Source organism: Amphiura filiformis, chromosome 16 (genome assembly GCF_039555335.1).
Source record: "Amphiura filiformis chromosome 16, Afil_fr2py, whole genome shotgun sequence".
Classification (NCBI taxonomy): Eukaryota; Metazoa; Echinodermata; class Ophiuroidea; order Amphilepidida; family Amphiuridae; genus Amphiura; species Amphiura filiformis.
Genome location: NC_092643.1, coordinates 10229355 through 10241408, shown reverse-complemented (window position 1 = coordinate 10241408; position 12054 = coordinate 10229355). Strand labels below are relative to the sequence as shown.

Below are 12054 nucleotides of genomic sequence, written 5' to 3'. Positions count from 1 at the left end.
GTTAATTCGAGGGCTGATTCAAGGAGAGCGGTTTAGAGCATTTACAATAGAATGTAAGGAGAGAATGATCAACTAAGGAGAGCTAAAAATCACTCTCCTATTTCAGATTTAAGGAGAGCAGTAGAGAGCGATTGCTCTCGCTCTCCTCAAATGGCAGTCCCTGTATTGTCTTGCGTCTCCTGGAGATGAGTAGCACCACCTTCTGACTGTCTTGCCTGCAACACAACTTAAAAACAGAAAAACAGAACCCAAAATTTACCTCTGCCATTATTCTGGTCCAACTGTGAGAGTGGTTTTGGTCTGTATCTCTTTGATTTGATCATCTTCACTAGATGCTTGTAGTACGGATTCAAATAATGCTCAAAATGGAGGAAGGAGAACTGTGGGTTGTTGGCCTGCTTGGCTTTCACTATGATCTCCATTTGAGTTCCTTGGTTAGCAACAAACATGGCAGTCTTCTCCATGATAAGATGGGTCTTCAAAGTTGCAGGCTGAAAGAAAAATCAATGGACAAACATTTGGTAAATTTTGTTTTACGAGTCCAATAATTAAAACATGTTTTAGACATTTCATCTTCCGACTGAAAGACCTCAGCAATAATGTGTCATCAGCGTTGATGCAGTATCAATGGACATTTTGTATCTAAAATTTATAAACCCCAGTGAAAATAACCTCCTTGGACCTCTTTTTTAGGAGGATCTATTTTTTATGTGCAAGCTCAATCTGAACATTGTCTTTACTTGACAATGTAGGTATGCTAAAACAAAGTTTGAAAACAGCACAAAATATCTGCAATTTGTGTCCATTACAGTTTGGAAAACTGCATAGAATGTCATGCAATTAGTGTCACTCCATAATTGGCGTGCCTGTTTACATCAGGTTAGGACTTCCCCCAGTTGCTACCTACATGTACAGGAAGTAATTGAAGAAGCCATTCGGGCAAAAGTACAACAAACTTTCTGAATACTGGACACATCATGAACTACTTTGCCTCAAATGTGTGGATGGAACGGACACATAAGGTCACTAAATTATTTCCTTGTTGGATGACCTTGAATAGAAATCTTCTTAATCGCTTATGATCAAATCTTACTATCAATGATCTCATCCTGTGGCAGAGTTTCATAACCTCCATTTTGAGGAAGTAGATCTAAAATTTGTTCTCAAGTTATAGGGAATGAGTTTGTGTACCCAATACAAAGGTCATTCCCCTATGCATATTGAGGTTTAAAAAGAACTGTGTCCCAGCAGATTGGAACATACAAGATAATGATATGTAATAAGTTACTGAAGAAATTCTTCAGTGTGGAATAATATGAGCCTAAGCGAGTTCAGTAATTCATTGTGGGTAATATCTGGCGGGATGTCATGGCCAGACATGAACAGAATTTCAGTGGCAACAAACTTTGCATTTTCTTAAACCTTTTTTTTTATTTGCCAATTGTTGGGGCACAACAAACCAAGATGGTTTTAACTTTCCCTTTGAAGTGCCAGTGTTGTAAATGAAAAGGAAAATTACAGGAATTTCCAATCAGTCAAAGTTCATTCCCACGGACATCTACGGGATGACTGAGGTGTGCTTCAAGTGTTTTTAAGTCACTTGTTAAAACTCAATTATTTGCTTTTTTCTCTTGTATTGTGTATTTGAATTGGCTAACATATTATGCCCTTTTTGGTACTAGTATGTTTTGACACGGTCAACCATGATGCATAGGCTCTTCCCTTGGTATGTCTTGCGCGTTTTGCGCTTTGAATCCTACGGCAAAGTTGCATCACAAGTGCCAGGTATTTATTGCATCCCTTGTCGCATCTGATACTTTTTAGCTTTTTACCCACCATGCATTCTGTTCTGAATTATCAAACTTGCTTATTCTCACTACCATACCTACCGGTTCAATTCCCTTTGGTACACTTAATTCTTCAGGAGCGATAAAAGGTTCTTCATCCGGTTCAGGTGTAGCTGCTCTCTCAGCCTCATTCTGAGCTGTTGGTGATGGTGGAATGTTTTCTTCTCTCGTTTCTGGAGCAAAAAAAAAGAGGACTGGTTATTACCACAATTATAACACACTTGGAAATAAACTTCATAAAAAGATTAGAATATATTAAAAATTTGTTCGAGCTCCATTTCAGTTCATGCAACAGACAAAAAGAGCATTGACCCAGACAAAGGATGTCAACCCAAACTGTTTCTATTATCTAACAGTAAATAAACAGATATTTATCAGATTGAAAATCTATATCCATATGGCCATCAAAACACTGGTTGGTTGGTGATATGTCCCAAAAAAACAGAATCAAATTGTAGAAACAAAATTTTGTTATGAAATCATGCTCTAATTATAATATTAAGGGTTTTCTGAAGACAAATGTCCATATTCTGAGAAATAACACTACATAGAGGTTGAGTAAATGTCGGCATTGTCAATGTATTGAACCATTTTGTGTTTTGAGCAGAACGAGACATTGCATCACAAGAGTTTAATGAGCCATGCAACAAATTAGTTTCAACAATCAAGGCTGAATGCATGAACAGGTTAATTCACTTATTATTGGTCAACATAATAATCGGGTAACTGTCAGAAATTGCATGGTAGCTCATTATTAGGCTCAGTGCATGAACCTTTGTAGAGACCTTTGCATTAGGGTCGATCAGCAATGTCAATGTATTTTCAACCAGGAAAACGAGGCTTGACAGACTTCTACTATTTCGTGTTTTGAACAAATCAAAATATTGGCTGACAAGAGTGGCTTATGAAATAAATGAGCCGTAACACATCCTCATGCAATAAATCAACATTGACTGAATAGACTAATTTGATATTATTATTGGTCAGCATAATATTACCTACATAACATGTAGGTTAATGATTGTCAGTGTTACTAATCTGTAGCAGAAGGTTGTAGCTCAATTACACTACTGCAGCTGCAGTACTATGAACTCAAAAAAACACCAAATCTGTGAAAGCAAGGCTTTGGGGTACAGGAATCACTTCTTTCTGAACCAGATTTTTAAAAACTTGTTAAAATTAAGCACAATCACATCACTTTTGACTATTACTTTTAGAGTCAATTTTGGTTAAATTGGTCAATTTCGATCAATATGGTTGACTTTTGTTTTCAAACCTAATTCATGTAATTAAGTCAGTGTAATTTTTGGTAAATTATTCAAGTTCTAATTTACTATAATTATGATTACACAATAATGACCTGTAAATTGCCTGTACCTTTTTCAACCATGAAGATGGTCAAGATAGTGAAGATGCTAATGGAAAATTGTAAATTTCCACTTGTTAAACACCTCAAAGAACAACCATCCATAAAACTAGACCAAGTTTGCCCAAACTGATCTACATTTTGGAAGTCTTAAATTGGACCATTCCATTTGAAATCCACACATCCCCTTATGGAAGACATGTCCTTAATCTTCTACACAGGGAGTGTAGATTTCAAATGGAATGACCCATTCAGGAAATCCCATTTGAAGTTCACACTCCCTGTGTGGAAGATTTAGGGGTATAATAAGGGGTATATGGATTTCAACTGGAATAGCCCATTTAAAGAATCTCCATCCTTTCAGATTAGAATTGGAGTTCCCTATATCAAAGTGTTTATTAAGTGCCAGAAGGCCTGTCTGTCTGCAATAGCTGACAGCTGTAATGTTTATATAATATACAATGTAGAAATGTCCAAATGTCTACATGGCAGCTTTTGCAGGTATGGCCAGCTTGCACTCTAACCCTTTTAGCCTCTCAATATTGTGAAGACACACTGTTCTATGGGAACTTTCTATACTGTCAGACTTCAGCAATCAGTATTTCATTGGTTTGCCATTATCATCCTTGAGAGTGATGATTAATTGTTTGGAATAAAAAGAACACCAGCCCATGAAGACTATTTTTGTGTTCTGGTTGTATCTTTATATTTCTCCTTGTCCCCCGCCCACATCGTCTTCTAGAGTTGGTCCACATTTTGTTCTTAAATTTCAATTTTCAAGTATATAACTTTTGCTTTTAAAGCTATAGCAAATCATGATAAAAAAGTTAACTATACAACATGAATCACTTTTTGCAATACCGTATTCTACAATGTACCTCTCATGACCAAATAAGAAACCCTTCATTATTTTCCAAGAAAGCATTGAAAAAAGATTACAACTACTACTAAAGTTTGTTCGGCTTATTTGTATAAGGCGGAAAAAATAAGAATTATAACACCGTGTATTGATATAGAATGCCATGCACTCAGTTGGGCACAATGCTTATGCTAGTTGTGCGTTGCGTAATGCGTGACTGGCACACCCTTATGTGAATTTACGCGAGCGTGAGTTGGAACTTTATTGACACGCGCAGTAAAAAAGTCGAATAATTTCCGCCTTAAATATAACCCGAACAAACTTTAGTGATGCCAATTTATGAAAATCCTTTGGACGACAACCAAAAAATTAATTTATGGAGCCTTACAAAAATTGTATCACATACTCCATGATAACAGCCTACACCGCCCTGTTACTCATACACTGTACTTTACCTGTTCCATATTCTGTATGCTTCACAGGATCATACTCATCATTGCCATTAGGTCCAGTATTAAAAAAGTATATATTTAGCCTTTCATTATGTTACTCATAATCTACCTGTTTCATCTTCTGCAGGGTTCATAGGATCATAATCATCATTACCACCAAGTCCAGTATGAAAGAAAGTATATATTTAGCCTCTCATATGTGACACGATCTGGTCCATGGAGGCCAAAGGAGGCATTTTTGAAAATTGAGTTACTATAATTATTACCTTATACAAACAATAGGCTATCATATACTGAAAACACCAAAGGTCTAGCATAAGTTTTGTGATGTCAATTTTCTTATGTATTTTATTATTTTTTACTACATATTGTCACTTTTATCTCAATTTCAAATTTGCCGCCTTTGGCCTCCATGGACCAGACCGTGTCACATACATGTATGTTATACTCATACTATACCTGTTTCATCTTCTGTAGGGTTCATAGGATCATACTCATCATTACCACCACGTCCAGTATAGTTAAACCCTACTGCATTGTACCCCTCATCTGATGCTATGGCCTCATTTAGCCTCTTCAGTTCCTCTTCTGTAATAGAAAATAAAATAGAACATCGTATCAAATTAAAGAGCACAGAATCATTTAGCGTCATTGGAATTCATAAATGTTAATGAATTATTCATGTGATGCAGCTCAAACCGACAGAGGTTATACGTACACCCGATTTAATAAAACGAATCAAATTAGCAGTGCTTGCAACTGAAACAGTGTGAATCATGGAATTCCACTTTTTTTGTGTGTGACAGAGTATGTGTAGGGTGTGCCTGTGTTGGTTTTATTTTAAAATAAAAAATAAGGATTGAAATTTATTTCACTTAGTTTTGACTGTATGCAATAAACCAATCGGAATGGTATAACTATTGAAATGACAGCCATGTACTTTCTAAGGTGCCAGAAGGAGGACAGGTCTCCAGTTCAATTCCACAACCCTTCTTACCTACATTATGTATCTCCTGTTTTCTTGTATTATCATGAGAACTACCCCATAAAGGCCTCCTATACTATTTTGCAGTAAAACAATGCGCGTACAGCGCACAGTTCATTCATAAATTTCCACTCAGCAACAGTAGATCGCCTCAGCAGCCAATCAGAGACAAGTGCGTCCAACGCAGTAAATACGCGATGTATGCTTTAAATACACGCCGTCAAAGGTTTACTGCAATTGATTATAGCGGACAGAATTTCATTTAAATGAGGATGACTCTGCCATGAGTGATGTTGTATTGCATACATGCACAGTTTATTGCATGGAATAACCTAATTTTTTTGTAGTGACAAAAATGATAATAATCAATATGCCCAAACTATGCAGAAATGCAGTGTACACACAATGTAGGTCTGTTGTTTATAAACAAACAAATAAACAGTTTATAATTTTAATATTTTATATTTCATGTCTCAGTAAAAATTCAGCTTTATATAAATTCTTACTAGCAGCCCTTTTCTGCTACATTAGTCTAACATAACATACAGTTCTTCCTGCTTTCCTGTATAAATGTCTACACATGATGCATGTGAATGTGACCATCATGCTTTCACTTGCTTAAAAATGCCAGCCTGAACTTTACACACAAAATTTGACTGAACTCTAAATGCAATGCTGTTAGATTTAGTATATCCACTTGCATTAAAGTTATGTGTACATAGGTTGCATTTAACTAAGCTATACTTCGTTCAACACAACATTGGTGAAAAAATATTTGTGTACATGTATCTAAAAGAGGCGTGGTCCTATTTTTCATGTTCTGTTACTTTTTACTTAGATTGAGGCCTTCCATTAAAAAAATGTTTCAAAATTTTGAGTTGTATTGCTCCAGTGGTTTTGATATGAGAAGCAAAATGTGTATAGTATCGGGGTATTGCAACAAATCCCTACGTTTTTGTTCACACCGTTTAAGAAAAATATCTCATACGTAAATTTCACTGGGGTAATGAGCAAAATACAAATTATGTATGAGCTTTCTTAAGGGGGTACTACACCCCTGCCCAATTTTGTGCCTATTTTTGTATTTTTCTCAAATATTTTAGCGCATTGATGACAAGTAAGATATATATATATTATAGGGGCAAGGACTACAACTACTGCACTGAAAATTTTATTTCAGCACAGACAACAGTTGTGGAGTTACAGTCAAAAATGAGGGAAAACCACTATTTGATCAATAAATCAATAACTACTTGCTTTGAGTTGCTGCATTTTCAGTGCAGTAGTTGTAGTCTTTGCCCCTATAATATACATATCTTACCTGTCACCAATGCGCTATAATTTTTGAGAAAAATGCAAAAATAGGCACAAAATTGGCCAGGGGTGTAGTACCCCCTTAAGATAACCAAATCTCATGCAGTTTCAATGAAGAAAAATGGGGAACGAAGCTCTCGATCAGGTCAAGCACCTTTAAGTCTGAACTTATGCAAGTTTTGCAAAAAGGGCGCATCATACACACAGAGGCTGCTGAGACTGTTTTGAGCTCTACATGTAGAGGGAGCTAGAATTAAATGAGCCTATCTATTCCAAGGCCATGTTGAGTAAGGCTGAAAACCGCAAAAAGGCTGTTGAACTTGATCGAGACTGCATCAGCTGTGTATGCCTGAGGGGTGAGTGAGTGGGTGTGATTATGTAAAGGTGGGGTTCAAGGTGAAGTGCAGGCACAGATTTGTTAACAAAAAGCATTGAATAGTTTATACTGGTGAGACACAACTATTCTCTATTTTATATGCAACAGACTTGAATTCAAAAATAAGAGTCAGTAACATTTCTCTTATCATTTATACCAGTCCAAAATTTCAAACCTATTTTAGGATCATTTTTTAATTTAGGTAAATTAAAAACCTTCCAAGATGACAAACAGTTAATATTCATTATCCAATTTATATTAGGGCAATAATTTATATTTCCTCCTCACATCACATCAATACACATATCTATCATCCCTTTATCCATCATGAAACCAGCATTCATCACACTCCAATTCATTTCCACGGTGCTTTTCCTGCTCATCAGACTCATTCAACTGTATCCTCATCTTTTGAATAAATTGACTTTGCAATGTCTGTATGGTAGATTCCTAAATTCAAGGTTGATTTTTGGAATGGATAAATTTAACCAGGGATGCAGACTGAGCTGCCTTGGCAATTTATCCATTCCAACCAGGCATCATCATCAGGAGACTCAAGATTCACTGTCATGTGTTGCCAGTGCTTCAAATCTATAGTACAGGTACCGCACCCATGTATGAGTGACAATTGGCACCCAGAACAATACACAAACATACAGCCTTTTTATGGGGGCATATTTCTATCGTGACAATGGACCATATCGAGAGCGAAGCATGGGCTACCATGCCCCCTTCCTGGGCCCCCTCACCTTTTTCACATTTTTCTTTTAACACATTGCACATTTTGATGTACATGTTTTACTTCAGGGCTTATTTGATCCCTATGACAGACCACACGATGCAGAGTGTATTATTGTTATTGTTCATACACTATACTTAGAATGGAGAGCTCATTTGTGGGGTATTGGCTTGGACCCTGCAAGGCCCAAGTAACAAAGATATTCTATATTTTACAGGGGTAATGGTTGCTTCTGGTCTTGCCAACTCTCCTTGTTTTTTGTTTGATACTGTATGACCTTAAGTTAACACACCAACCGTGGACGTCCTATGTTCCTTTTCCGCCATCAACATAATTTCATAATACAATGTAAAAATTGCATTAATTTATAGCTCATGTCTTATTCGCCAGCATAAAAATCCAATTTCGGTTGGACAGCGGATGCACAGTTGGGCATAAAGTTTCAGGTCTCCTCGTTTTCATTTGCCAGTCTTGTCATGGGAGTGTGTGGGTGAGTGGGGGCGTGTGTTTGCGATGGTGCTTGCCTGCAAATCAGTACACACATTTAAACAGTGGACTTACCTACAAACAGACACCATCCTTGGTTCCTTGAGGTCTGCAGCCCGGGGGGTCTGCAGCACCTCTATTGTGCATAATATTACGCATATTGCATACTGTGCATGGACATTGGACAATTTAGTAAAGCTCACTCATCATTTGTTATCAAAAAGGACAATATGATTCTAATCCTGGGGGGGTACTCAGTACAAATGACCATACGGGGGACGTGCCGCAAACATGGGTAGCATTTTCAGCCTTCTGGTATATCAATGACCCCTTTTTCAAAGCCTATTTTCGGAAAACAGCCCAATTTTTCCTTAATCTAGCCAAAATTTTGGGAAAATTTGTAAAAACTAAGACACTTTTGGGTAAATTCGGCCGAAAATTTTGACTTTTGGTATATCAATGGGTCCAAATTTCTTGAAAAATTGATATATTTATGGGTCTTCTTCCAAAATCTCAGCGGCACGTCCCTACCAAAACCAAACTTGAGTACCCCCCCCCCCCCGGGATTCTACGTGATCCTAATGACGATATGTTTTTTGTACAAAAGAAGTGACTTATTAAAATTGTGAATACAAAAAAGCAATTCTAATTAATTTTAATTAATTAACCAAAAACAGCAGGAATGACAATCAACAGCAGACATCTGACAGATGCTACATTAAAATGTAAATGGAGAGCAAAGTCAAGGTCATTCCATGAAAGTGAACATCCGCTAAGGGACGCACCATTAGATTCTCAGGGTGGGGGTAGGAAGTTTTTCAAAAAAAAATACTTCACCCACTACATGAGCAAAAAAACTTTCCTACCAACACTAAAAAAACCTTCCCCCACCTAACTGTGTATAAATGCATGAAATTAAAAAATAAAAAAACATGCCTCCTTCGGCGGCCAAAAAAAAATCAAATGGTGCGTCCCTAAAGGGGAGTTGCTCAATTTGTTCACGTTGTTTTCCATCTTACATTGAGGCCTACCATTAAAAGATACATTGCCAAATTTTGGATTATATAATATTACTCCAGCGGTTTTGACATGAGAAGCAAAAATGTGTAGAACAGTGCCTCATATGACAGTACATACTTCCGGGTGTGGTATTTGTTCACACCATCTGAACAAAACATATCTCAGGTGTTAGATTTTACTGAGGTATGGAGAAAAATATGAGCTTTCTTCTTTGTGAGAACAAAATGGAAGATGAGGTTGTCAATCGGGTCACATCCCTTAAGGTGGTACTACAAATAAATTAGTGACTATATTTGCATTTATCTCAAAAAATAATAACACACTGGTAACACAAGTTATTTATCCAGTTACTACACTGGAATTTCAGTGACTTAAGACAAGCGGTACATCATTTATGATAAGAAAAGAGGTACCGCTAGAATGTACCTCATTTTCAAACATATAATGAACCACTTGTCTTGAATCACTGAAATTTCAGTGAAGTAATTGGATTCCTTGCCCCTTTAATACATGTATAACTTTTGTTACCAGTGTGTAGTTATTTTTTGAGAAAAATGCAAAATTAGTCACAAAATTGATCAGGGTGTGTAGTACCACCTTAAAGCTTCACAAAATTACATTGTATATAAAGACTAGATTCGCTACATTTTATTATCAGTATCACACAAATTATTACACATGTTTAGGGCTGTTCTGTGTGGAAATAAGCTTTTTCCAAATATCAAAATAATTTCTTCAAATTTGATCATGCAACCTGTGTAGCATTTACTAGCAACATACAATTCTAAAATGCCAATGAGCACTACGAGCAAATGTTAAGTCTTTTTCAATGGATAGTAATGCAGGGCCCCAAAACAATATCTAATTTCAGAAAGCCAAGTAGTTTCCACAAATACTTGGGGTACATCTTCGTCGACATCCAAGTCATACAAATCAGGTTGAACCTGCTTTAAATAACCTTGAGGAAAATATTACAATATGACACTATTAGTCTTATTACTGCTATATGCTCCCCTGCGTATTGTATACAGCATGATACACATTCCACCCCGTACTACATGTAGTGTCCGTCTGAAGTTCAACGGCTTTGTTATTGTCAAACGATATGACTTTATCAAATTGTATAATTGTTAAATAAATATTAATGCATGATAGCTTCTTCTTCATTGTGTCTGAACACATGTTGGATGACATAAGGCAATTGCTATAATAATGGTTCCCTTATCATATGAAACAAATGAGGTAAATGTCTCATCATAAATTTTAATTTTAATAGCAACAGACATAGCCTTGATGCATGCATGGATTGCATGCAAATGATTGGCTATTTGATATGGTTGTGTACTATGGTACAACCTGGATGAGCTGTGTGTAGGGGTGAGTGTGTGAGTGCTTGTAAACACTGCCTAACATAGACTTAATTCCGTCTGTGGGTAATGGAGCAATACATCTGTAGGCCCCCTTAAGTAATGTGACTTCCTCCCCCCTCCCCCTGCTCAGTTCTCTCCAAAATCCACATCTAAATACTCAAGAGACAATCTTGAGCTAAAAACTACCTTCCTCTTAATCACTCAATAATGGTATAGCAGTAGTATGAGTATCTAGTCTACATTACCAGTCATTATCCACAAAACCTGAGGGAGGGTATGTCAAATAAGGCCTAAAAAATTGTTTGGCGTAACATAAAAAATAAATTGGGGTAGATCGGTCGTCAATTTTTTATTTTTTCACACACATTTTAAGCTGTAAATTGCATATGATAAAGGCCTTGGAACTTTTTGTTTCTTTTTTTTAATTTTTGGTAAAAAATAAGAAAAGAAGTCTAGGGCCGGGCCTATTTTTAGGGTCAATCGGGTTATGCCAATTAAACGAATTTTTTTAGGCCTAAGGGTGCACACGTAAGAAATTGTGTGTAAATGTGGACAAAAGGAACTGTGGGATGTCTGCGGACACTGCTGTTCATACATGTAGACTGTGTTTCATTTGTCAGTGTAGGTTACATGTAGGTCTACATTATAATTAAATATTAAATTGGAAAAAAAAACTAATCAACTGGACTCACATTTTTGAGTAGCTATGGTATCGCACCCTATCCTACCCTCTGGCGAGACCATTTGTCAAAGGTCAATGACCAATTGCCACTGGATCATCAGCTGACCTGAAGCACAGATCCTGGAAATGTTATTTCCAGGATCTGTGCCTGATGATACTAGGATAACGTGCGATACTGTAGCCACTCAAAAATAAAGTTTTATGATTCTAATTTATTCAAGATGATTATTGTGGGTATTATTTTTCTGATACTTTTTGATCCCATAATCTCACCTTGGCGATGCTGTTCTTCAATAAGATCTTTATGTAAAGCCAGATATCTTTCCTCGTCACAGAGTGATTCAATTCTCTGCTCTTCACTGGATAGCTGATACTCTCGATTCCATGAATCCGTCTGGAAATCAGACAAGTCTGATAGATGCCCTCGAACATCATATCTGTAGGAAAGAAAAAATGAGCACATAAACTGGTTACAATACAAGTCAGCTCTGAAACATTATTGTTGACATTTCAACAAATTTGGTAGCAATAGGGTGCATGCATGCTGAGAGGTCATGG

The 12054-nt window shown here is 36.7% G+C and overlaps 1 protein-coding gene across 1 annotated transcript in view; it reads right to left on the bottom strand.

Annotated features, from left to right (window-relative positions):
- Positions 1–12054, bottom strand: part of LOC140135529 (splicing factor, suppressor of white-apricot homolog) — a 41497-nt gene that overhangs the window by 21323 nt on the left and 8120 nt on the right. Inside the window, exons 2-5 of the mRNA XM_072157066.1 lie at positions 11770–11933; positions 4984–5112; positions 1890–2020; positions 260–491 (exon numbers count right to left, since the gene is read on the bottom strand). Of these exons, the coding sequence (XP_072013167.1) occupies positions 260–491; positions 1890–2020; positions 4984–5112; positions 11770–11933 (656 nt within the window). The remainder of the gene's footprint in view (positions 1–259; positions 492–1889; positions 2021–4983; positions 5113–11769; positions 11934–12054) is intronic.